The sequence below is a fragment of the Dermochelys coriacea genome, chromosome 6 (assembly GCF_009764565.3).
Source record: "Dermochelys coriacea isolate rDerCor1 chromosome 6, rDerCor1.pri.v4, whole genome shotgun sequence".
Classification (NCBI taxonomy): domain Eukaryota; kingdom Metazoa; phylum Chordata; order Testudines; family Dermochelyidae; genus Dermochelys; species Dermochelys coriacea.
In genome coordinates this window covers 71,472,454-71,500,196 of record NC_050073.1, presented here as the reverse complement: position 1 = coordinate 71,500,196, position 27,743 = coordinate 71,472,454, and the positions used below count along the sequence as shown (strand labels likewise).

General features: G+C 44.6%; 1 protein-coding gene across 4 annotated transcripts in view; it reads left to right on the top strand.

Moving 5' to 3' along the window:
- The first annotated feature begins 18,849 nt into the window (after nt 1–18,849).
- The window catches only part of LOC119857438 (neuroendocrine protein 7B2), an 84,475-nt gene continuing 75,581 nt past the window's right edge, over nt 18,850–27,743 (top strand). The window contains exons 1-6 of one of the 4 annotated variants that reach the window (XM_043516424.1): nt 18,850–19,075; nt 22,994–23,064; nt 23,444–23,540; nt 24,965–25,218; nt 25,760–25,920; nt 26,042–26,182. In XM_043516424.1, coding sequence (XP_043372359.1) covers nt 25,776–25,920; nt 26,042–26,182 — 286 coding nt within the window. In that variant the 5' untranslated portion in view covers nt 18,850–19,075; nt 22,994–23,064; nt 23,444–23,540; nt 24,965–25,218; nt 25,760–25,775. Of the gene's footprint in view, nt 19,076–19,101; nt 19,426–20,348; nt 20,526–22,993; nt 23,065–23,443; nt 23,541–24,964; nt 25,219–25,759; nt 25,921–26,041; nt 26,183–27,743 lie in introns of those variants that run through there. The other 3 variants (XM_038406375.2, XM_038406374.2, XM_043516423.1) reach the window with 3 other exon arrangements.

Below are 27,743 nucleotides of genomic sequence, written 5' to 3'. Positions count from 1 at the left end.
CCTGTTTAGGAAGAACTCTTCTACAAAAGCATGTATGCATCATGCTGTATTCAAATGTCTTGAAAGCCTATAAATTTGTCAAAGGTTGAACCAAATGGATAGAATCAGTACACACCGGTTTTACTTAGCTCAGCCAGGTTCCCAATTTTTGTCTGTATGGCAGACAAAAGGGGAGTTTTTGCCTGTTTACAGATTGTGGGATTTCGGCCCTCTACAGGAAAACTTGATTAAGTTAAAATAAAACCTATCTAGCCCACAAAGAGGAAGGATTGTCGTGTGGTTAAGGCATAGGACTGGACTGATGAGACCATACTTCTGTTCCTGACTCTAGAGAGACTTCTCTTTTGGGTTTGGACAAACCACAATCACCCTCTGTTTCTACTAGAAATGGCTCCTCTTCATGTCTTTGTCTAAATTGCCATACAAATTACAATTGTAAAGAACAGCCTTTATTTATCTGGATTTATTTCTTTACCCCTTGTTTTTTTAAGGAACAAAGGACAGGAAGACATTTTCTTGGTAGACTCAAGCTTCACAGACACTGTGACAATTAAGAGTTGATTAAAATTTGATGCGGAGTGGGAAGCCTAGAATGATGTGTAGAACTTTCACTTTGACAACCTTTTGGTGAAGACGTGTCACAACAAATAAGAAGAACCAGCTTGAGCCTCTAGGAAACAATGTATCATCAGCCATCAAGTGGAAGGCAGGTAATTCTCCACAGATATATTCGTACTTGGATCTGATCATAACTGATGGACAAACATGAGAGAAAGAAATAGAAAAAAATTGGCAGGTTTCAGGAAGCATGAAGGGAAATGCCATGTGCTGTTTTGAGGAACAAATTACTAGTGTATTAAAGCCAAATGACAAATTAGACCTCATTTATAAAGAGCAATGCTGTAGGAGTGAGTTCACTACAGAAATGTCAAGAATGGTGATAGATAGAGATTTCAAATACGAAAAGCAGCATCAAAAAATAGCAGATAAAAAGGTCAAAGTTGGGAAATTCATCAGTATAACCATAGACTCGTATTTACCCCTAAAGAAGCCATCTCAAAAAAAGTATTTGATTTTTCTGTTATGAATTGCTGTCTTCTCTTGTCTGCCTTAGATGGCTTCAAAATAAATTGTTGCTTCTCAATGGGAATTTCCTTTTAAAATAATTGAAAAAGGTTTATACTACCAGATAAACAGCTTATTAAAGCCTCAGTCCAATAAACACTTAAATATGTGTTTAACCTTACTGCCTTGAGTACTCCTACTGATGTCAATAAAATAATTCACAGTAGTAAAATTAATCATGTGCACAAGAATTTGAAGACTTGGGGTCTTACTCTGTAGGATCTTCAAGACAGGGACCACCTCTTACTATATGTATATTCAGCATCTAGCCCAATGGAACCCTTCTACTATTTGTAATGATATTAAATAATTACTGTAATACAAACTATAAATGTGTCCCTATTATATTCAGCTAAAATCATGCTACCCTTCTAATGTGAAGTGAAGTACAGTAAAAGCTTTTTTATCTGGCATGTTGGGAGAATGGAGGGTGCCAGTAAGTGAAAAATTCCAGTTAACTAAGAGGGAGTGAATTTGGGTGTGGAGTGGGGGTTGGGGTACAGGAGGGGATGCGGAGCATGGGCTCTGGGAGAGAGTTTGGGTGCTGAAGGGGGCTCAGGGAAAGGCATTGGGGCATAGAAGGGAATTCAGGGTACTGGATCCAGGCGGTGTTGACCTCGGGCGGCTCCTCGCAAGCAGCGCCCTGTCCTTGCTGCCCCTAGGCGGAGGGATATGGAATCACAGTGAACTATAAAATAATCATCTATAGATCTCAAAACACTTTAATAAAGACGGTGTCTTCTAATCCTGGGGAGATTAAATTACTTTCCCAAAGTCACACAGCAGGACAACGGCAGACCTAGGAATAGAACCCAGGGCTCCCAGTCCCATTCACTGCTCACGAGAGCACCAAAAATGCAACGCTCAGCCCTTGCTGATTGTAGGGAACAGTGAGAGAGAAATGAGCTTGTATGTAAATTCAAAATGTTGAGAAACGCTCAGACACTACAAAGGGGGTGCCATATAGAACATAGGTAGATAGGGTACACTTGACTCTAGACTCGTGCATCAGTTAGCAAACCACTGATTGCATGTATGTCTTCCTGCATGGGGTGAGCCTGAGCAGCAGGAGCAGCACCATGACAATTCACCTGCTCATTTTTTTTTCCTCTAGCCCTTCTACAACTAAAAGTTTACAGTGGCTCTTGTCCTATTTCTGCTCCAGTTCAGCTGGATACGGATGGGGGAGTACCAGGAAACAATGAGACAATACTCGCCAGCATAATAGGCAGTGGTTTTAGCACAAAAAGAGCATAACTGTTGTCCGGTTATCAAGTTTCCAATATGATTACAAGTCCTAATGTTGCAATGGCCTATAAAACCATTAATCGGCCATGAAACAAAAGCCTTATATATTACACTCATATGCTTTGGGACTTTTTGATTTTTTTCTAAGAACCAAAGGATGCTCATTATGTAGTCAGTTTTAAGATTAATTTCTTGTATAAAAAAGGTTTTTAAGTCCTCATCAGGAAAATAACTTGAAATCTTAATATCTTCCATTGACAACCGCATTTGAAGAGCAATTTTGTAGCATAATGATCCCTTATTGCATAATTTGGACAGGCTTTTGTTCTCATTGTAATTTTCCATATGCAGCTCACTTTCCCATCTCCCCTTCCCACGCCGATTGAAAGGAAGAAACCCAGTCTTTGAATATTCCTATTTTGCTGCAGAAGAGCTACAATAGTGTGTTAAACTGAAAGGCACAAATAGGAGAGGTGGACGTGAGCTCACAGCAAGATTTGGATATGGATTTGGACTTTGCCAGAACTCAGGAGGGTTTATAGCTGGTGTTAGAGGTCAACCTCATCTCTTACAGATAGTGCACCTACAACAATTCTGGGGTAACCACAACAAGGCCATCAACTTTTCTTCGGTATCGTGAAGTCTTTGGAAATAGAATAGAATTTGGAAACTCAAGATGCTGAACTCGCTCTCCTGAATTTTTAGCCACTACGTTCTCAATTCTGCTTGTCCCTGCTTGTGTGCAACACTAATCACTGCACCAGCCATGCTGAGTAGGACCCGCCAGGGTGGGGGTAGGAGAAATGAGGAGGGAATGCTTCAGTTGCATGCTTCTAGTATATAGGACAAAGGCATTGAATACTGCTATCACTTTCCATAGGTGGTGGTGATTTTAGTTGATCTCTCATTTCTGTTTTCAGAGTGGAGAGAGTTAAATAGTGGTCCCCCAGGGGTCTGTACTGGGCCCAGCCCTATTCAACATATTCATAAATGATCTGGAAAAAGGGATAAACATTTTCAGATGATACAAAACTACTCAAGATAGTTAAGTCCCAGGCAGACTGCGAAGAGCTACAAAAGAATCTTTCAAAACAGGGTGATTGGGCAACAAAATGGCAGATGAAATTTAATGTTGATCAATGCAAAGTAATGCACATTGGAAAACATAATCCTAACTATACATATACAATGATGGGGTCTAAATTAGCTGTTACCACTCAAGAGAGAGATCTTGGAGTCATTGTGGATAGTTCCCTGAAAACATCCACTCAATGTGCAGTGGCAGACAAAAAAGCCAACAGAGTGTTGGGAAACATTAAGAAAGGGATAGATAATAAGACAGAAAATATCATATTGCCTCTATATAAATCCATGGTACAACCACATCTTGAATACTGCGTGCAGATGTGGTTACCCCATATAAAAATAAGATCTCTTGGAATTGGCAAAGGTTCAGAAAAGTGCAACAAAAATGATGAGGGGTATGGAACGGCTTCCATAGGAGGAGAGATTAATAAGATTGGGACTTTTCAGCTTGGAAAAGAGACTACTAAAAGGGGATATGATAGAGAGCTATAAAATCATGACTGGTGTGGAGAAAGTAAATAAAGAAGTGTTATTTACTCCTTCTCATAACACAAGAACTAGAGGTCACCAAATGAAATCAATAGGCAATAGATTTAAAACAAACAAAAGGAAGTGTTTTTTCACACAACACACAGTCAGCCTGTGGAACTCCTTGCCAGAGTATGTTGTGAAGGTCAAGACTATAACAGGGTTCAAAAAAGTACTAGATAAATTTATGGAGGATAGGTCCATCAGTGGCTATTAGCCAGGCTGGACAGGGATGGTGTCCCTAGCTTCTGTTTGCCAGAAACTGGGAATGGGCAACGGGATGGATCATTTGATGATCACCTGTTCTGTTCATTCCCTTTGGGGCACCTGGTATTGGCCACTGTTGGAAGACAGGATACTGGGCTAGATGGATTTTGGTCTGACCCAGTATGGCCATTCTTATGGTATTATGAGAGTAACAAAAGCAGAGAGAACACTGCCTTTGAGCCCAATGCTGCTGTATCCTGAAGCCACCCAGGCCCATATGCTGCTAGCCTGCGTGCTGCAATGGTGCCTACTGAAGTTATCGCTGAGTGGCGTGGGAAAGCATCTTACTGCGGTGGAAGAAATAAGGCAGCCCTCCCTAGAAACCTTTGGCAGAGTACCTCCATGGAAGTTTCACTGATCTCAGGCAGATTCAAGGGACCTTCTTGTGTACATAAGCAAACAGCTCCACATGGCACCCCCTCCCTAACTCTAGAGAGGAATGAAAAGCAGATAGCTGCTCTACCTCTCTTGGTTGTACCACTGCCTCTTCTAGCACAAGTAAATTAATTTAAAAGTCAAGATTCTGTCGTGCTACTTTGCAGGGGGACAACGTTGTGGGAGACAAATTTATCTACATGTTTACCTGAGGTTCCTTCTCTTGCATTGGGCTCAAGTGGCAGGACTGTGATGGAGTCGAAAAAAAGTCCTGGTTCACTGCGAAGCTAGATCCTGTCATTGCCTGTCCTCTATATCCTCCTCCTTCCTCGTCCACCACTTCCTCCTACTTGGTGTTCACGACAGGGGCTTGTGATTCAAGCTCCTCAGAGGTATCCATGGTGCTGTAGGGGATGGTGGGGTCTCCGCTGAGGATGGCATGAAGCTCTTAGTAAAAGTGGTAGGTCTGCAGCTGGATCAGTTGTTGGCCTTCAGATATGCCTGATGCAGCTCCTTGGCTTTCTCGAGGCACTGCTGCTGGTCCCTGTCATAGCCTTTCTCCTGCATTCCCTGAGCAATCTGCTTGCAGATGTTGATGTTTCTACAGCTGATTCAGAGCTATGCTTGCACCGCCTTTTTTCCCCACAGACCCAGGAGATCCAGTATCTTGTGTCAAACCCCGGGCAGGAGCATGTCTGGAGTGTGTAGCTGGCATGGTCAGCTGGACAGTTGTGCTCACCAAGCCGGACAATCAGAAAAAGGAATTTCAAACATTCGTGGAACATTTGGGTGGGGGGTTGGTTGGGCTTCCAAGTCTCTGTGTCCCCTGGGCGGTGGAGTTCAAAATGGTGACCAGAGCAATCAGAGTAGGTCATGGTGGGACAGCTGCTGGAGGATAGTTAGTTATGTCAATCCTAACACAGTGTCTACATTTGTGCCGCAGTGATTGAAGTACATTGACTATGACACTACACCACTTGGGGGAGGTAGTATTACTATGTCAGCACAATGGGGCACTTACAATGGTGGGAGACGAATTTAAAAAGACACATGCACAGTTAGGTCAACATAGGCTGATGCAAGACAACTTAACTTTGTGGTGTAGACAAGGCCTCAATAAACAAAACAAACAGAGGAAAGGGGTGTAACTAACACAAGTTTTTTGAACAATATGGTGGGCAGCAAATGGCACAGTAATGTCATTATTTTTCTTTTTTGGGGGGTGGGTGGAGGGATACATGATGGGAGGAAGCCTTGCTGGGAATAAAATAGATAAAAAGACAAAGAAGGACAATGGGGGTAAGTGGGATGGGGAAAAGAGAAAATGGAATGGACAGGGGAAATGAGGTTGAGATGAAGATATTGAGGGAGGGGATGGAATGGAGTGTGAGAAAACTGCCAAGCAGTGATGGGGGAAAATACTAAGAGTGAAAACTATTAAACAGAATGTTGTCAGTGTCTAAAGGTGCCTGAGGCAGCTGCTTTTCTCAGCTTCTGGGGGCTGAATTTCTGAGTGGCCTCTCCCAGCAATCTGTTTTTGAGTTCACATCCTAGCACCCACCTAGGCTCTCTTCTGCACAGTTCTGGGTAACCTGGCTGTGTTTAAGCTTCCCTCTCCATGATCTCTGCTCCTATTGGCTGAGGTCCTGCCAGGAACTGTTAATCTGAGTAGCTATTGTGGTGAGACCATTAAATCTTCAAAATCATATATTTTATCAGGCCAAGATTCTCAAAAGCACCTAATAATCTTGGGGTCCCAACTTGACACCTTAGACCTGATTTTCAGAAAGTGCTGTACACTTAGGGCTTGTCTACGCTGCAGTTAAAAACCTGTGGCTGGCCTGTGTCAGCTGACTCAGGCTCACCGGGCTGTTTAATAGCAGTATAGCCATTTGGGGCTTGGGCTGGAGATGGGGTTCTAGGACCCTGTGAGGTGGGAGGTTTCCAGAGTTCAGGCTGCAGCCAGAGCCCATCTATACTGCAATTAAACAGGTCCTTAGCCCAACCCTGGGTCAGCTGACATGAACGAGCCAGAGGTGTGTAATTGCAGTGTAAACATACCCTTAGGGTGAAATCCTGTCTCCACTGATCTCAGTATAAGTCTTCTCATTCTCTCTAGTGGAGAGTGGATTTCCTCCCTGGCCCTTTAAGGTGTCTGAAGTTGAGCTCTTAAAATCATTAATCCCTTCTGAAAATTTAGGCCAAAGTGCTTGTTTTATCTCTTGTCAACTTCTAACTTCTTCAATTTATTTTCTTGAGACAAAGTGGGTGAGGTAACATTGGACCAACTTCTACTAGTGAAAGAGACAAGCTTTTGAGCTTACAGAGAGATTTCTTTCAAGTCTGGGAAAGGTACTCAGTGTGACAGTTAAGTACAAGGTGAAACAGATTGTTTAACATATTGTAATAGACCATTGAAGGGGAAGTGGCCAGTTAACACCTCATAGGACAAAAAAGGAGGGTGAGTAGCTTACAGATTTCTTGTAGAGTTCAGAGTAGCAGCTATGTTAGTCTGTATCCACAAAAAGAAAAGGAGTACTTGTGGCACCTTAGAGACTAACAAATTTATTTAAATTCAGTGTCTTCAGTAACACCATGACTTTTAGGGTCTAGCAATGTTATGAATTTAAGCTTGCAGGCTTGTCTCTTGAAGGGGTTGTGCAGGTTTCCTTTGACAACGAGGACTGAAAGGTCAGATATGGAGTGATTGCTTTGTGAAAAGTATTGAGATGGATGGTGGGTTTTTTGTCTTTGATCACTTTGCTGTGTGAGTTCATGCTACTATATGGCTTGGATGGGCAAGACTGATTTAGAACTGCAAAAGTTTTATTACATTTTTTCAGGTCAGAGCTCCCTCTTGTGTGTATCTTGACTATTGCAGGTTTCAGAGTAGCAGCAGCGTTAGTCTGTATCGGCAAAAAGAAAAGAGTACTTGTGGCACCTTGGAGACTAACAAATTTATTTGACCATAAGCTTTCGTGAGCTAGAGCTCACTTCATTGGATGCATGCACTATTGCAGTAAACTGGAATTGATAATTGTCATTTGGGTTCATGCTATTTGTGTATCTTTAGCTTGTTTTAAAGATTATTTCTGGAACTGGAAGCTTAGTGGACATGTTAGTGAATAATCACTAACTATAGTTACATCTGCAAATGCCTATGTAATTTAGGAGGCTGATCTGAAGTTCATAATACTAAATTTCTGCTGTAAATTCTTACAGGCTGGAAATGTCTTTATTAGTCTCCTAATCCAGTGGTTCTCAAACTGTGGGTCAAGACCCCATTTTATGGGGTCACTAGAGCTGGTGTTAATCTCACTGGAACCCGGGGCTGAAGCGAAACCCCAAGCCCTGCCATCTGGAGCTGAAGCCAAAGCCCAAGGGATTCAGCCCTTTCCCTCCTTGCTTCAGCCCTATGCAGGGGGTGGGAAGAGGCATATAGTAATTTTTATTGTCAGAAGGGGGTCATGAAAACCACTGTGGAACTAATCTAGCAGGTACAATCAGAAGTAAGAGATGTAGAACATTCAGCCCATTTCCCTGTTAATGCAGAATTGTTTCCTGTAATTGGTCCAATATAATTTTAGCTTTTGCAAGCAGTGGATCTTGCAGCATTTCCATTGGTAGAATTCCACACCCTAATAGAACAGACTGTTAAGAAGCCTCCCAAATGTAGCCTGATGTTCCCTTTCTTTTTTCTTTTGTTTGATTTTATTTCTTAGTGCACCATACTAAATTCCTATTCTTCCTTGGTATTTGCAGCTTGAAATAGTTGTAGATCTGTTTCTCTACTAGCCATAATTGCTTAGTCACGCTATACATATATTTTCAGAAAAATTCAGCCTAAGGTACACCACTAGCATGTTGAAAGCTAAGCTCAAATGGTCATAAGCAAAGTTATGAGCAATTGAAAGCCAGGCCTTAAATGAAAAATGTCAGTCAACCTTAACTAGAGGTGGTGCTCCAGTGTTGCCAGTAATAACTCTCGTTCCCTCCAGTCTCTCACTTCTGAACTGCACCTTCACTTCTAAAATGTTTGCCATAATACAGCTACCCAAACAACCTACAATATCGCAGATGTGACTGCATGGGAGCCATATAGAGGAAATACTTCCTCTTTTCTCTTTGCTATCCATTATTGGCCCTAGGCCTTTGAGCATTACTGCTTCCTAGGTTTCTCCTTTCCATTATGTCTTGGGATCCCCTCCAGAATGTTGGCTTGCATTTTTTCCAAATATCTCTTCCATTCTTACCTGTTTTTCTCCTAATTCCTTCTACTCTAGATTTTTCTGTTTTGCTGGGTGTTTGCAGCTCCGCAAGTTAGTATAACTTTATTTGTGCCCAACCCTGGTGACATTTGCTCCTTCCGCGCCTCCCCCCAGCTGCTTACTAATTTCAGCAATGAAATAGCTAATATGACAATGTATTGTCGTTGGCCTTTAGAGTAAGTCCCACTATCCTCCAATGCATCCGATGAAGTGAGCTGTAGCTCATGAAAGCTTATGCTCAAATAAATTTGTTAGTCTCTAAGGTGCCACAAGTACTCCTTTTCTTTTTATCCTCCTAACAGGGCACAAAGGAGCTCACAATTCTCACAGCTATGGGTTCAGGCTGTCTTCAGCCTCAGGAAGACATCACTACATTAGTTAATTGATCTGTTCATGTTGGGCCCACATCTACAAAGGGATTTAGGTACCTAAGTCTCAGTTTAAGATAGGGTGACCAGATATCTGTTTTTTGACCGGAAGAGCTGGTCGAAAAGGGATCCTGGCGCCTCCGGTCAGCAGCGCTGCGCAGTGGGACTGGAAGGCTCCATACTAGCCTCCGTGTCACATGGCTCCCGGGAAGGAGCCAGCATGTCCGGCCCCTAGGCTTAGGGATGGCCAGGGGGGTCCGCATGCTGCCCCACCCCCTGACTGCAAGTGCAGCTCCCATTGGCCGAGTCAGGGCAAGGGACGAAGTAGCGCAACTCGTGAATGCTCAGGCAGGCGGCTGTTGAGGGGTCATAGTGTAGGCCTCTCCCACTGCTGCAGTCCCTCTTCTCCTTCTCACGCTCCTCCTGTGGCTGGGCTCAAGCTGCAGCGCGTGCCCTGTGGCAAACTGCGGTCTGTCACCCCATTGCCGGCACCCAGGAGTTCAAAGTACATATCCCCATCTCCAAGTGCTGGGAATAGGGCTGCTGGAGGGGAGTGGATGAGAATGAGACGAACACAGCGCCCAGCCTGGCCACTTCAGGGAGTCGGGGGCGGGCCCGGCCCAGCAACACTGCCCCAGCACCACTTCCGCCCCAGCAGCACCGTCCGCCTGGCCCAGGACAGTCCTCCTGAGTCCGCCACTGGTCCCAGCAGCCCCAGACTCTGGACACTCCCATCCCCCTCACTGCATCCCTCCCTCGTCCCATCCTGCCCTGCCCCCCACACCTAACCACCCCAGCCCTGTACCCCTTACAGGGCTCTCCCACCCATCCTCTCCACCTCTCGGAGCCACCACCCCCATGTCCCTCCCCCCCCAGAGCCTTGCACCCCATTCACCTCCATACACTGCTGCACACCCATTATGTCCATATGCACTAGTAGCCTTCTGCCTCCCCCTGCATCCCTATCCACCCAACATACCCCTCCTCTTTCCTTTACTGCCTCCTCTCACCCCCACCCTGCTCTCGTCCTTGGCCTCTTTCCCTCTCCATCCTCTCTCCTCCCCCACCATCCCTCCCCATCTTTTCCCCTGCAGTCCGCACTCCTCCCTTCCCAACAGGGTGATTTAGACATCCCCTGGAAGAGTGGAGTCCTCCCGGGCACCATCATAATCAGAGAGAGAAAATGAAAAAGCAATAAAACCAGTCAATAAAACTTAGCCAGTGGCCCATGGCCCAGGCAGAGCAGAGCCCCCTCATTGCCAGGCAGCCAGCCTCCAGCCCTTCACTCTGGGACCCAATCTTCATGCTGGGCGCAGCAGCATTGCAGCCCCCTGGGCGAGGGCCCATGGGCACAGGAAGTCTCCTGCAGCTAGGGTGACCAAGCGACGGGGGGGGGGGGGGGATGGAGCGGGCAGGATCTCGGGGATGAGGCAGGGCACGGGTGTTCGGTTTTCTGGAATTAGAAAGTTGGTAGCCCTAGTTTAAGATTTCACTGCAATCCACAAAACCCCCATTTGGCTACTGCCTAACCTCACTCGGTGCCTAAATTTCCACTTTACAAGTTCTCTACTTGTCTAAGTTTTAGGGTGACCAGACATCCCGATAAAATCGGGACTGTCCCGATTTTTAGTTCTTTGTCCCACGTCCAGACCGATGCAGGGTCAGGACACCATTTGTCCCAATATTGTGGCTTTTTTTTTGTTGTTTTGGCAACTCTGCTCCGGCCGCTCTTTTTTTGTTGTTGTTGTTGCATCCCCCATGTGTCCCAATATTTTGTCCGTTTCATCTGGTCACCCTACTAAGTTTCTGCCCCTGAGCATAGGCAGAGTAAGGGAGGAGTGTCTGTCTCCTTCCTAAATCTCAGCACAATTCATGAACTGGAGGATGATGGGCATTCATGTATCCATGTGGCCCATCAGTGACTGCCAGTAGCAAAAATCAACTGCTGGAGATGGGACACTAGATGGAGAGATCTCTGAGTTACTACAGAGAATTCTTTGCCTGGTATCTACCTGGTGGGTCTTGCCCAAATGCTCAGGGTCTAACTGATCGCCATATTTGGGATTGGGACGGAATTTTCCCCCAGGTCAGATTGGCAAGAGACCCTGGGGGGGGGGGGGTTGCCTTCCTCTGCAGCATGTGGCACTGGTCACTTGAAGGTTTAAACTATTGTAAATGACGAATTCTCTATAACTTGAAGTCTTTAAACCTAGGGGTGCCAATTTTGATTGGATGTACTCCTGGAGATTTCATAATCTTTAATTAAAAATAGATCCTTAATTCCTGGACACTCCAGGCCGATTCTGAAGGGCTGGCTACCCTATTTAAACCATGCTTTGAGGACTTCAGTAACTCAGCCAGAGATTAGGGGTCTATTTCAGGAGTGGGTGGGTGAGGTTCTGTGGCCGGCAATATACAGGAGGTCAGACTGGATGATCACAATGGTCCCTTCTGACCTTAAAGTCTGAGCTTGTCTTGCCCTCAGGGCCCAATCTGGTAGGTGTGCTCAGAGACCCATCTACAGGTTAGGAAGTGACAAGTCATCTTATAACTCTCTCATCCCAGTGATTAGAGCACTCGTAAGGGATTCAGGGAAGCCCAGTTCAACTCACCCCATCTGTCTGATTGGCGGAGGGAGTTTTGGAACAGGGGTTTCCAACCTCTGAGTACCTTAACCACTGAGCTATGGGATATTCTGAAAAGGGAAAGGAGAGGTGTTTCTCTCACTCTCCATTGGACCTGTTCCACTTTGGATAAATACTTAAATAGTCATTGGGCCACAGACAGTCAGAGTACATCTGCACTAGGGTGGGATGCCCCCTGGCAGTGAGTTTCAGAATCCAGGTCAACTGACTTGGGCTTGCATTATGAGGCCAAAAATAACAACATAGATATTCCTGCTCAGGCTAGAGCCCAAGCTCTGAGACCCACCCCTGTTGCTGGGTTTCAGAGCCCAGGCTCCAGCCCAAGTGGGAATGTCTATGCTGCTATATTTTTTAGCCCCACAGCATGAGCCCAAGTCAGTTAACCTAGTCTCTGACAGGTTTCAGAGTAGCAGCCGTGTTAGTCTGTATTCGCAAAAAGAAAAGGAGTACTTGTGGCACCTTAGAGACTAACAAATTTATTAGAGCATAAGCTTTCGTGAGCTACAGCTCACTTCATCGGATGCATTTGGTGGAGACTCACTGCTGTGGAGTTTTTTCAGTGTAGACATACCCAGAGTGACTCTATTGCTCAGTGGTTAGGACACCTAGTTGGGAGATGCAGGATCCACTCGTGCTGATCCAATAACTTTATTTATCCAAAGTAAAACAGCTTCAACAGGAGATACTGAGGAAGCCCAAATTGCAATATCTCCTAGCTCATTGGTTAGAGCACCCTCCTGAGAGACCCCTTGTTCAAATGCTTCTCCCCAACTGGCAAAGAGGGGGGAACTGAACGTGGCTCTAATCGATGAGCTAAAAGTTTATCATTTGGGCATCACCACCTGCTCCAGCTGCTTTGTGTTGAGTGAGGCAGGGACCTAACTCATTCTCCCAAGAAACTGCTTAGGTCCTTAGGCAGCCTGACTCCAGGAGCAGGGTTCCCAGTTGTGGATACAAGCAGATTTAGATGCCTTCCTCCAGCCCAGAGTAAGGCACCACACTGAGTGAAAGTGAGGGACCTATGACATGCTTCCCATCAGCATCTGCTATTGGATAGCTTAGGTGGCTCCCTGCCTAGCATGCTGGCTTTTGTGGATCCTATTCTTAGGTGCCTATACAATGAACGGGGAGAGAGGTGCCTAACTCAGGCTTTGTCAATCCCATTGTTTCAGGGTGGTTTGTGTGGTTCTCTCTTTCTCTTTCTCTCCCCACGCCTACATACCTAGAAGTTAGGTGCTCTAATGCTAACCCTGGAGGCACCCAAGTCCGTTTGAGTGTGTCTGCACGGCAGTTAGACACTCACAGCTGGCCTGTGCTAGCTAATTTGGGCTTGGGCTAAGGGGCTAATTGTAGTGTAGATGTTTAGACTTGGGCTGGGGCCCCACCTCTAGGACCCTGCAAGGTGGAAGGGTCCCAGAGCTCAGGCTGCAGCCCAAGATTGAATGTCTACCCTGAAATTAAACAGCACCTTAGCCCGAGCTCTGAGAGCCCAAATCAGCTGGCATAGGCCAGCCATGGGTTTTTAATTGCAGTGTAGACAGACCCTTTGTAGATCCAGATCTCTGCATGCAAAATGAATCTACACTTCTGCAGAATCTGTATGTCATGCAGACCACATAAATACATTAAATGGGCTGGATCTGTTTTTTGATACTACTATTGGGACATGCTATATCGGAAGCTAATCAGCAGGAATAGACATGTTAAAACAAATTTAAGTGTGTCCACACAATAAGTTTGCACTGACTTAACTAAATCTATTCCTGTACTGATTTAGCTAAATCAGTATAACTCTTGTATGGAAGATCTAATTCTCCTCAAGAAGGCTTTACATCAAAGAGTTGGAAAAGCCATTGAACTGTTATCCCTATTAAGAACACAAAAGAAACATCCAAAAGGAAGATAAGGTGGACCTGCACATTACCTCTTCAGGTACACCCCACCAGCACAATGTTTCTTCCACCATGGATTCTTTGTAGAGAGCTCCTGCCTTCCAACCTCATTGTCTTTCTTAGAAGCATTTTCCCTGGTCCTTCATTCTTGGCATCTTTTTTCAAACCTTCTCTAACTTTGTCACTGACACCTTCCTTCCCAATTAATTCTAACTGCTTGGATCTTGATGTTTTATTTTTGTTGATCTCCATGTTGTTATCTGTCAGTTTTGTGTTCTTGGGGAACCAGGGCGCAGTATCCAGCCTGTCTGACTCAGGAAGGACATCACCCACCCTCCGCTTGAATCAAAACTGATCAGATGAAAGACTTACAAAAAGCAATGAAAAGGCAGTGAGAGACACACCTAAACCCCTCCGGACAAGGGTGACAGGATTAAGGCAACTCCCCTAGCCTCATTTGCATTGAAGATGGGCCAGGGAGGCATCTCCATTAGCGTACAGAATGGAGAACAGCGATTCCAAGGCAAGAAGCTCATTGAACTCTGGGACCAGAAAAGCAGGGAAGCACTGCACGATGGGGGAATCTCTGCTCCAGATATTAACGAACCCACGCTTGCACACACCCAGCTCCGTAGTTATCAGACCAATTCTAGTAATAAATCCTTTATTGGTAACCAAAATTCTGAAGCTGCCTAATTGCATTGTGAGCTCCCTTGAAGGAACACCACCCATAGCCAAGAATAATGAGTTCCTATTGTCTAGCTTGAACAAAACAACTTTGGTATACTCCCTTGAGCCATCAGTTTACCCCTAAACAAATCCAATGTTCTCCCTTGAACCATTGTTGTTTCCCTACAAAAACTCCTAGCCATGCTCAAGTAAGTGTTCTGATGCCTGGATCCCCAATCTGCATCAGTTTTATTGAGACTTCATCTTCTCCTGACTGATCGTGCTTGAGGGCTCTGCCTGTCTCCAGCACTCCAGACCCTCAGCTACCACCACCACCTGGGAACCCTGACCGGTTCAAGCTTCACAAAGTGGAAAGAATCCAACTAACTCTCTCTCTTTCTCTGTTGTTGGTTTTTTTTCTACTCTAGGTATAGCTTTCTAACCCTGACTTGTGTGATCAGTTATAATTTTCTAAACCTGACTTTTGTAATCAAATTTAAGCTAGATTTAATATTGTAACTGTTTTATTTGTTCAGCTTGTCTTGTATGGTTATTACCTGAAAATAAACAACTTTTATGGTTAAGCTGGTTGCTTGTTTCCCTCCCTCCCTCTCGTGTTTTTGGCTTCCCCATTTGCTCTGCAGCAATGCTCCTTTTCCCTAAGCTAAAGATCCCTGTAGCACCCAAAAATCCTGTGCAATTTGCTCATCAAGTGGGTTAGTACCAGAACAATTGTAACATGAAAGTGGGGCTAGGGATGTGCTGAACCTGTGGCACAGGAGGGTGGCAGCTTGGAAGTGCTGCTCAATCCAGCCTGCTGAGTCCAAGGACATATAAGGTTGACAGCAGGGCCATCCCTAACCATTCGCAAAGTACGCAACTGTGTAGGGCACCAGGAAATTTAGAGCACCAAATTTCCTGGTGCCCTAGGAAGCTACGTGCTGCTCCAGCCCCTGCTCTGCCCCCACGCTGCCTCTTCCCCATGACCCCCACCCCTGCTCTGCCACAGCCCTGCCTCCATTCCGAGGACTGCTGCAGGGTTGGACCTGCACTCACCGGCGACAGGAAGTGCAGCAACCTGGCGCACCACTAGTGAGTGATGGGGGGCAGTTCCCCTTCCCCCCAAGCCAGCCCCCCCCCAGGGAGGGGAGGGCTCTGTAGAGCCCAGAATGGCTAGGAACAGCCCTTGGTGGCAGCAAGCTGGGTGGAGCAGCACTTTCAAGCTAAGTCCAGGGACATATAAGGGGTCAGTGTGGGAGTGTTAATTGACCTGGTCCGCTCAGACGGGCTCTGTTAATGAACGTTTGTGTGTGTGTGTGTGTTCATCTGATTCTGGGCCTGGAGGAACCCAGCCCTGGGGAACCTAGGTCCTGACAGATAGCCCCATTGGGAGGGAACTTGCATAAGGGAGTAGTGTTCTGTACGAAAACACAAGTGACACAAGCAGTACATTGACAGAATTACAGAACACTCCCCCCTGCCCGAAGAGTAACCCTAATAAATGACAGGTTTCAGAGTGGTAGCCGTATTAGTCTGTATCAGCAAAAATAACGAGGAGTACTTGTGGCACGTTAGAGACTAACAAATTTATTTGGGCATAAGCTTTCATGGGCTAAAACCCACTTCCCCATTTGCTCTGCAGCAATGCTCCTCTTCCCCAAGCTAAAGATCCCTGTAGCCCAAATAAATTTGTTAGTCTCTAAGGTGCCACAAGTACTCCTCGTTGTTTTTCCTAATAAATGAGCATACCCCAAAGCAATGGGCAAATCTGGTAACAATGTCTTCTACAGAGCACAGTTTGGGTGGTATTGCTATGCAAAATACAGAATTCTTCTTCCCTTCCTCCAACTGTTGGAGGATGGCTACATGATAGCTTTGTTCAAATGCTGCTCAGATCATGAGGCAGGACTACACTGTTACTGATTCAGATACATGTCATATGCCCATATGTGGAAAGTATAAGTCTAGACAAATTTAAGAATACACCATGCCAAACAGATCAGTAATGCTTGGACTGTATCTGTGACAGCTGGATGTACTAGATACCCTTATACTGTACAAGTGATACAGTACATGAAAAGGAAATTTCTTCCCAACTCTTATCTGATCCCATAATAGAAGGGCAGCTTGCTTTGTAACATTTGCCATAGAATGCATCTCTTGTTAAATTACTGATGTAAATGTCTTAAGAAAAATGGCAACTGACAAGATGGTGGTTCAATAATATTGTTTGTTTCCCACTGTGTTGCATCATTTGAATTACTGAAGGGAAATCAATCAATTATGTCAATTTACCTCCTCACAGTCTGCAAAAATGGAAAAATTCCCCACAATTTTCTAATGTTCTTCAATATCTCCTTTTAAGACATAATACATGCCCGAGTTAGTGCAGGAGAGAAAATGGGAGATTAAAGGTTTAAAACAGACACAAGGAGAAGAGAAAATAAATGAGCTCATCTCTACACTTTTCTCCCTCACTTTAAGAACACAAGAGAGTTATACCACACTTGTTTAATAGGTGAGATTATCTGGTGTTTTATATCCATGCCTCCTGTGTTTGTGGATAAAATGAAGTGTCTTGGAGCATGTGTGGTTGTTTTAAGTTGAAAGATCTCAGCAGCTGGAAATATCTTCTGATATCTTCAAAGGGGAAAAAACAGAACTAGGGCTCTGTTTTTATAAATAATTTTCCCACTGTTGATACTCACCTCTTCTTGTCAACTATTGGGAATAGGCCACATCCACCATGATTGAATTGGCCTCATTAGCACTGACCCCACCCCGGTAAGGCAACTTCCATCTTTTCATGTGCTGTATATTTTATACCTGCTTACTGTATTTTCCACTTCATGCATCTGATGAAATGGGTTATATCCACGAAAGCTTATGTCCAAATAAATTTGTTAGTCTCTCAGGGCTTGGCTATGCTTACATTTTATAGCACTGTAACTTGCTGGCTCAGTTAGAAAAATCACCCCTCTGAGCGCAGCAAGTCAGAGCATTTTAAAGCGCTAGTGTAAACAGGCTCCCAGCGCTCGGAGCTAGACCCCTCATGGGGGTGGATTACCAGGAGTGCAGGGAGAGCAACCACACTTGCACTTCAAAGCACTGCTGCGGGAGCGCTTTGAAGTTTCCAGTGTAGCCGTGCCCTAAGGTGCCACAAGGATTCCTCATTGGTTCTACTGATACAGACTAAGGGCTTGGCTACACTTGCAAGTTAGAGCGCATTAAAACAGCCCCGGGCGCCCTAGCTCACTACCCATCCACACTGGCAAGGCACATAGAGCGCTCTGACTCCAAGGCTAGAGCGCTCCTGGTACTCCACCTTGGCGAGAAGATTAAGGCTTGCTGCCTCTTGGCTGAAACACCCGGGCGTCAGTGTGAACGAGGCGTTGCATTACTGCGCTCCAGCTGGCTGCTTATCTGCTTGGAGACAAAGCAACCATTAATGTGGAATGCTGTGTGTGTCTGAGAGAGAGGTGGGGGGAGGGAGGCCTGCTGCTGTCTGAATTTACAAGACAGCATGCTGACATGCTCTCAGCCCCCCCAACCCACTCTCTCTTCCCCCAGATACACACAACACACTTCCGGTCACACTCCACCCCCGGCCCCATTTGAAAAGCACACTGCAGTCACCTGCATGCTGAGAAAACTGCCCACAACGCACCGCTCCCAATGCTGCAAATAGGGCCACGCCAGTGCGCTTGTAGCCGGCGGTGTGGACAGACGGCAGCACTTTCCCTACGGCGCTCTCCGAAGGCTGGTTTAACTCAAAGCGCTCTACATCTGCAAGTGCAGCCGTGGCCTAACAGGCTACCCTGCTGAAACCTGTTCTTAGAAACGACCTCCTGAGGCTCATTGTTGCTTCTACCCCTTTAGTTACCCAGCCAACCTTTCCAGCGTGAGCACTTCCACCGTCAGAAGGGAACTGCGCTGGAGCGGAGAGCCGCGTGTGCGGGGGGGGATGTTTAAATCCACCGCGGCCCCCCCCCCGTCGGCCTGTTCGGGAGCGGGCAGGGGGACGCGCTGCGGCAGGCCGGGCTGAGCCCAGCTCCAACTCCGCCAAGCTCCGCCTGGGCCGAGACGGGCTCCGGGCGCAGACACCCCATTTATCCTCCTTCGCCTAACACCCCGCGGCCCGGTTGCTGCGGCGGCGATTCGCAGCAGGCCGCCCCACGCACCCGGGCGCCGGCGCTGTCCCTAGCGGCTGCTCGGAAGCCGGGCTCGCTCCGCCCACTCCTGCGGGGCCCTCCGGCCTCGGCGGGCCAGGACCTGGCTGGGGAGGCGGGGCGGTTTCCGGGAGGGGGCTGCAATTTCCGGCTGTCTCAGTGCGAAGCTTGTGTCTCTACCACTTCCCCAACAGCGGCCTCTACCGGCTGCCGTAGCCCGCCGCTCCTGTGGCTAGGGCGATGGAGCTTTAGGTAGCTCCGGCGATCGCCTGAAGATAACCGCACTTCCTTCGGACCTAGCGGCCCGCGCGGGGAACGCCGCATTTCTGGGAGTTTCAGGAGGGGGCTCCGCAGTCGTTCCCTGCCGCGGCGCCGGGCCCAGCGGAGAGGCGGACTCAGGCACCTCTCAGGACGCGCATGGTCGGCCGTTGAGCGGTGAGGACCTGAGATTTGAACGGGCCAATCAGAGGCGGCGCCGGGGCTGAGCGCTGTGTTTGAGACGCGTAGGGAGGCGGGGATGGGGCTGTGAAGGGTCGGGGACGGTATGCCCAGGGGGGCGGTGTGAGCAGGTCGGGATGGCGGCGAGGGGGTGAGAGGCCGGAGCAGGAGCAGGAGCAGGAGCAGAGGGGGACGCGAGGCTCGGCGGAGCCGGGATGACGGGGCGCGACCGCGCCGTGGTGCGCCTGGCGGTGCTGCAGCAGCTGCGGGCCGCGTATGGGATCAAGGTGAAGAGTGGGAGCTGCCGAGGGGCGGCGGGGAAGCAGCCTGGAGCGGCGGCCGTAGAGGTAAGGGGGTGCTCCGCTAGGGGCTGTGGCCGGGGGGCAGCCGCCTGCGAGCCTGGGGACACCCTGGGCAGCAGCTGGGGCCCTGAGATGTTGGTGACCAGTCTTGTGCTCCAATTAGGATTATCATCTGGCGGGTATTTCACTCACCTGGCTGGGTGGTTTTTTTTTTTTTTTTAATGGATTTGCTAGTTGCCAGAAAAATAATGAAATTGGTCAGGTTTTCTTTTATGTAGGTCTAAAGATGTGCATCATTATCACAATACGCTGGGATATCTAACGTTAAAAGCTTTTGGGTCCGGCGAAACATGCTGCAGTGTTCCCACTTCTGCAGTTTAAGCAATAACAAATCAAAACTGTTGAATATACAGCAGCTGTCTGCCCACCAACAGGAAAGCACAACACTCGTGTTTGAGAGAGGGTTTGGGTCATGCGAGAGCGAAGAGAGGTGGGAGGCATATTAAATAATGGAAGATCAGGGCAATGGTGCATGTGATCCTATTACATCTCCTGGGGAGGGGAGCTCACATCAGAAACTGCACATTCAGTGACAGCTGGCTAAATGAAACGACTACAAAGACTCAAAATGTGCTGATAAAACAATTCTGTTATTGTGATGTTATCAAGCTTATCTATATATGTTATCTCACTAGCTACTATAAGTGATTGTTGAAGGTGCGCTGGCCTCGGGGTTGGGGTTATGGTAGGCTTGCTTTGTGGGGGAAGGGAAGTGCTGGGTTTTTTGGATTTCAGAAGTGATAACCCTAACCATTCTTGGTGCTGTATAAACAGGGCTGTAGTGGCGAAACAGAGTGATTATGTGCTTCAAGGTATAAACTTTTTTAATGCTTGCATCTGGAGAGGTATAATAAGTGGGTTTTCCCATTCCCTGAACTGGTTACTGCAGCAGTCGGTCAGTTTGATTTGGTAAAGTGATGGGTGTGTAAATGCTGATATTCCCTCCTAGGATCTCTGCATGTTGCAAGGCAGAAAGACCTTGAAAGAGGAACTGCACTCTTAAATTAGTGCTTGCTTCCACAGTATTTAACATTTCCTCTGTGATGCCAAGTGTGCCAAAGGTGCTGTTGTATATTGCCAATTTGGTAAGCACTTTTTGTATTTTAGGTGCTTTATCCTCTCTGATTCTAAATGAAATTTTCTGCCATTTGTCTCATCTAATCCCAGTAAATAGACGCTGTGCAATTACCCATCACTGTGTTTCTTTTACAATTATTTGTTTCTCTGTACTCCAGGATTGAGAAGCTTTTCTTTGCCTAATGACTGTTCAGTTTCTTAATATTAAATACAATAAATGTTCTTGCACTTTGAGTACACTTCAGTATAACCTGAAAGTGAACTTTAAAGTGTTTGGGCTGAATTCTAATGTAGTTTATTGTTATTGACTCTTCAGAAGTACATCCTCAGGATATTCTATTATTCGATACCAAATGCTACTCTCCAGTGTCTAAAATAGAAATAGATTTACTCTAAAAATCTAGATACTCTGAATATATTTTAAAAGAAAGCAATTCCTTTCTTTCAATATGTAGGTCAGCATAAAGATATAATGCAGGTAACACTGTAAGATGTCAGCTTGTGCGGGACTAAGGAAGTCAAAGCACAACATTCAGTGATTACTCAAATGCCTGTTAACTATATTTAAGGCCCTGCCAAATTCATGGCCATGAAAAACACATCACAGATGGTGAAATCTGGTCTCCTCCGTGAAATCTGGTCTTTTGTGTTCTTTTACCCTATACTATACAGATTTTATGGGGGGGGAGACCAGGGTTTCTCAAACTGGGGGATCCTGAGCCAAAAGGAATTTGAGGGGGGGTCTCAAAGTTATTTTAGGGTAGTCGTGGTATTGCCACCCTTACTTTGGCACTGCCTTCAGAGCTGGGAGGCCGGAGAGTGGCGACTGTTGGCCGGGCACCCAGCTCTGAAGGCAGCGCCCCGCCAGCAGTAGTGCAGAAAAGGTGGCAGTACTATACCATGCCATCCTTACTTCTGTGCTGCTGGTGGCAGTGGCTCTGCCTTCAGAGCTGGGCTCTTGGCCAGCAGCTGCTGTTCTCCCACTGCCCAGCTATGAAGACAGCGCCACTGCCAGCAGCAGCACAAAAGTAAGGGTAGTAGTACTGCGACCCCCCTCCCCCATAACTCCTTTTTGGGTCAGGACCCCTACAATTACAGCACTATAAAATTTCAGATTTAAATAGTTGAAATCATGAAATTTACTATTTTTAAAATTCTATGACCATGAAATTGACTAAAATGGACCATGCGTTTGGTAGGGCCCTAACTATATTTAATTAGAAAGCATGCAAGGGACCCAAATCCTGGGTCTTGCTGAGGTGACTTTGTGCTGCTGATGCAGCATGAAGCTGAGTATTTCCCTGACATTTGCTTTGTGCCAGCCTTGCTTGCCTTGCTCCACAAGCACCTTGATGGGAATTGGAACACAATACACACAGCTGATCCCTGGTCAGCATGAGTTGGAATAGCCTCCTTCTGGGCTGGTTTGGCTCGGCTCCCTGGGGAGTGGAGGGAAGTGGTTTCTTGGTGCCAAAAGGATTTCCTCCTCCACCCTGTAGGCTGTACATTCCCACCTATGTCTCAGGCAAAGAGTCCTGGATAAGCCTCTTTACAGCTGCCTCTCTTTTCCCAGAAAAGTGACAGTCAACATACTTGGCCTACTGCCTCCACACCAAAGGCTGGCTTCTTTTCCAAACACTGCTGTCCTTGGAGAGAAACTGACCAGGATTAGGAGTTTAATGTATATTTTTGAAAGTGCAATATATAAAATATATTTATAATCCATAAGACTGGTGCACAAATTGTTTTAGAATTGTTTTCACTTGCCCCATAGATTATGCCAAAACTGCTTTTATTTTAAAGCTACTTTAAATATTTCATGAGTTCTTATAATTAATTTCATTATGGGAACCTAGAGCCTTGCCACTGAGCCACAAGCAGTAGAGACCTATCATTGTTTTGTGAATGCAAATGATAAATGTGTTAGGGTGTTCCATTACAGGATTGAGGTTGATCATCCCTCAATGGCAATGACTATCTTGGGTAAAAATGGCTGCTTTTTAACAGCAATTAAAATATGCGTTGTAAAAAGAACCCAGTCTGTTTGGAAAATGACTTTAGATGCTACATCAGCCCCTTAGTATACCTGCTAACTTTCATGGTTTCATGCGGGACATGGGGAAGCTGACTGTAGATAAAGTGGTATAAAATGGGCAAAATAAGCAAACTTGGAAAATAGGGAGTATTCTAATCTTTGTTATGGTAATTTTCATGTTATCTGAAATGTATTTACTGTTTACTTTTTTTTTTTTTTTTTTTTTTTTTTTTTTTTTTTTTTTTTTTTACAAGTAAGTATCTTTTTAAAGGTGGCAGGGTCCCTTTTACAATTAGTATGACATCAATTCTTATCCAAAAGTTTTGGCTTTCTCTTCAATTCTTGTGTTGTGCTCTATGTATTTGTCTATATTTCTGCAGTATTACCCTGGTAAAATTTTCATAGCTGTTTGAGCAACATTAATTGAGTTTTGCATTTTAGGGCAAAGTCTTTGGAATATTGCTTCATTCATTACCTCAGTCTGTTGTACCAGAGTATGGAAGTATTCCAAGGTAAGTAAAGATTGTGTGTTTTTAAACTGGAACCATACTTACTTTGGGGCTGTCTACATTATTGGATGCTTTAATTTTGAGTGACACATTTTTCTCTTCCTCCAACAAAAAATATTTTTCAAAATAGAGAGGCATTCCACAATTGCTTTTCTGGGACTGGTCAGGCTTCTCAGGGGAAGGGAATTCTTTCTTGGAAAGAGAGGTTGGAAAACAGACAGGAACCCCATAAGGTTGTCACTCACTTGCATTTGCTTTCAGTTTCTTATTGTGATTGGAGAAAGCAAACGTTTTCTAAAATAATATTTTCTGTGACATTATTTGTCACAGGAAAATTGAACAGTGCAAAGATATAAAACATACTGTGACTTTCTTTCCTCAGCTTTCTTGTTGATGCTTGCGAATATTTAGAAGAGCACGTTCACACTGAAGGACTCTTCAGGAAATCTGGATCTTTTGTTCGTTTAAAAACGTTAAAGGTATGTATGTATTTATTAAGAGTGATTGTATTGGACTTGAGCTACATTTCACTTAAGTGTCTATATGTCTAACTTTCTGATTCTCTTTAGAAGCAGGTTTCAGAGTAGCAGCCGTGTTAGTCTGTATTCGCAAAAAGAAAAGGAGTACTTGTGGCACCTTAGAGACTAACAAATTTATTAGAGCATAAGCTTTCGTGAGCTACAGCTCACTTCATCAGATGCATTTGGTGGAAAATACAGAGGAGAGATTTCCAATAATTCTAATAAACAATTCTAATAAATTCTAGTCTCTAAGGTGCCACAAGTACTCCTTTTCTCTTTAGAAGCAATCATGTTTTGTGCTGGGAGTAGTTTTGATAAGCTTTCTGATCACTAGTCACTGGACCATCTTCACCTCCCTCCAGAAGACAAATTTCAGTCCTTTGTGTATAGTTATTGAAACAACCAAAAAACTATTTTTTCAGCTTTCTGGAGTGTGTGAGAAAGGACACGAGAATAACAAAAAAAGTTTGTTTTTAGATATCATGGGAACTTAAACTTGGTAGCTTTCTCCCACAGCAAGGTAGGCTGGGGAGAAACTATAAATCCAGAAATAATAAATAAAAAGTATCTCTGACTATGATTCATCACCAGGTATTATGCTTATATGAAAAAAAATGGAGAATTAAAACTGGGACAATCTGAGATAAAACACAGTATCTTGTCTGCTGTGTGGCTAGGGGATTAGGGCATGTAACTCCTTGTGTATGATAAGTAGGGCCCTACCAAATTCAGGGTCCATTTTGGTCGATTTCATGGCCATAGAAATTTAAAAATCATAAATTTCATGATTTTAGCTATTGAAATCTGAAATTTCAGTGTTGTAATTATAGGAGTCCTGACCCAGAAAGGGTGTGTGTGTGTGTGTGTGGGGAGTGTCTTCTGAATTTATTGTTGGGGGTGTTGCTTTACTGCTACCCTTACTTCTTCACTGTTGCTGACAGTGGCGCTGCCTTCAGAGTTGAGCAGCTGGAGAGTGGCAGCTGCTGGCTGGGAGCCCAGCTCTGAAGGCAGCGCTGCCACCAGTAGCAGTGCAGAAGGATGGCATGGTAGGTATTGCCACCCTTACTTCTGCACTGCACTTGTCGGGATTCTGCCTTTCGAGCTAGGGACCTGTCCAGCAGCCTCCGCTCTCCAGCCACCCAGCTCTAAAGTCAGTGCAGAAGTAAGGGTGGCAATACTGCGACCCCTCTAAAATAACCTTGCCACTCCCCACCCCTGCAACTCCCTTTTGAGTCAGGACCCCCAATTTGAGAAATGCCGGTCTTTCCATGGATGTGAATTTTGGTAGGGCTCTAATGTTAAGACTACAAACTGGTAAAGATAAGACATCTAATAAATCACTTTTGAAGGCCTCAACTTATGCTAGTTATGAACCATTTCAGAATCAACTCGATCAAGGTGAAAACTGCCTACCTGCAGCACTGCCATGTGACGTTGCAGGGCTTCTTAAACAGTTCTTTAGAGAGTTACCAGAGCCGATCCTTCCAATTGATCTGCAGGAAGCTCTTTTCAAGGCTCAGCACCTAGAAAATGAGGAGAAGAACACTGCCACAATACTGCTTTCCTGTCTTGTGACTGACAGAGCAATAGATACTTTGCGATACTTTTTCAACTTTCTCAGAAATGTGTCCCTAAGGTAAGTAGAGAAATATAGGTGTGGTACTTGTAACCAACTCTGAGAATTCCTATAATATGTCTTAAAAACAGAGAAGTGCTGTAATTTTCTCTGCTCAGTATTAGGACTATAAATATTCTTAATGACATTCATTTACCAGTAATAATGTAAGCATTACGTAATCTCCTGACTTTTTGGAGTGTATGTCATAGAGTCTTCATGTACCAGGAACTTGACTCCTATTTCAGTTTTCTGGCTGCCATATTTCCATCTCTTCTTTTCCAAAAGAGCAACTAATATGGGATTACCCCCATCTGGATGATCCTCTTACTCTTGTGAAAACTGATCAGCTGTGGAAACTCTTAAGCTAAATAGCATGTATAAGCCATGTGGTGTAAGTGTCTTGAATATGCCCTTAAATCTTAGTGTGTGTCTTCCACTTCAACTAAACATTTGCATTAGCCTGTCTTCTCTATCCCCACTGCTTATGTTCTGATCAAGAGAGAATGTAAAGACAAAACTGATATTTGCAAGCTCTTATCTTTTCTTTCTTTTTAATAAGATCCAATGAGAACAAAATGGATAGCAGTAATCTGGCAGTGATTTTTGCCCCAAACCTCTTGCACTCAAGTGATAATGAAAAGATGTCAGTTAACACAGAAAAAAAGCTTCGTTTGCAGGCTGCTGTTGTGCAAACACTTATTGATCATGCAGCAGATATTGGTAAGATGACAACTGAATAGCATTTGTTGAAATGACTATGCATTTATTTATATTAAATACAAATATGTTTATATTACCATAGTTTCCATTTTTTTAAAAATTCTATAAACATCTAATTCAGGACGTGTACCGGAATTTATCCTGGAAAAAATACCTGCTATGTTAGGTATTGATGCTCTTGATTCTACTCCTTCACTGAAAGGCTATGAAGAAAGTGAATCTCCTAGTCAGTGTAAGAGAAGGAGAAGACGAAGTGTTGGGGGTGAGTACATGTACTGAAAATTTGACTGACTACAGTTCAATGAGTAAATATGAAAATAGACTCGACTGTGTCTTTAGGACTATGTAGAAAACTAAATCCATGCATCTCAAGAGGACCCCCTTCTACCTAAGCATCACAGACTGCTGTATGAACTGGCTGTGAAGTTTGCTACGCTCAGGTTGAAAATGGTGAAGTTTTCCAACTTTGTGAAACCTGTTATAAATGTCTTAACATTTCATAATTATTGATGTAAAAACTACTAGGTTGTGCAGTCATGCCATAACATTTCTTTTGCATGTCCTCTTCATTCTGACCAAAAAGGTTATTTTCTTTCAGGCTGTGTGTGGCAGGATAATGTTTTAGCCTCTGGAGACCTGGTTTCAAATCCTATTTTGAGTTGCAAATGAAAATGGTTTTGAGGTGTCTTCCCACTCTTTAGTGAGTGAGTTTTTCACATAAAATGACCACACAACCTCTGACACAGTTGGCATTTTTGTTCGAGAGGGCCAGGACTGGAATAACTCTGGTATTGTAAATTGGAACACAAATGATCTGGCAGAGCACTGTTCTGAGAAAAAGCTTATTCATGTTAAACCTGGCTTTATAGCTAGCCTGTGATTTTTAGTTGCTTGCTTTCATGAGCACTAAAGTCACAAAATTACACACACAGGATCTTTCTCTCCAGACTATATATTTTATGAAGCTATCAAACTTGACAGAATATGTTGGCTATGAGATACTTATTGTCTCGTGTTGCTCACGTGAGGCGTTCAGGTAGCTTGCAAAATGAATACATGGTATGGGATCTACAAACCTAAACAATCACATTCATTGTCTAGGTTAGATTTGATTGCTTAGAGAAATTGATAATTTAGTTCATGAAAGCCTATCGAATATTAAAATAGGAATAGGTATGTTTATGTACTCTTGGCAATAAAAAAACTCCTTAAACAGTATCATATGACTTCCCTACTCTAAAAATGCCTACTGAATTCTAAATTGACACATTGCATTTACTGCAGACTGTCTGTATTTTGTTTCCCATTTTAACCAGCACATGTGTAAAGAATTTAACTCTTTCCCAAACTTCGCTGATCACTTTTTAAAAATTAATCTTCTAATCAGCATATTGGCCTCAATCTATTACATTACTTGGAAGATCTGAAACAACGATGAGAATGGACTAGTAGTCCCTTCTATTCAACAAATTAACCTAAATTGATTTAAGCACTCATAAATATTGGACCAATTTTAATCACATTGATTTCTAAGTCAGTTTAGTTAAATCAGTCTGCAAACTATTTGAAGATGCACTGATACCTCTGAAATGCTCCCCAATTAAACCTGTTGATAAAGTCATTTGAATGGAAGGGTCTACTAGTCCTTTTCCATGCATAGTAGGTAGAATTTTATTATTTCCAAAAAATCCTTGATAGATGGCTGTTAATTTATTAGGGTAGGTGAGTGTTAATAATAATCATGGTTACGTGTGTGTTTGTGTATGTATATATATGTTTTTTTATATACACACACACACACACACACTTTATATATTAGTGCT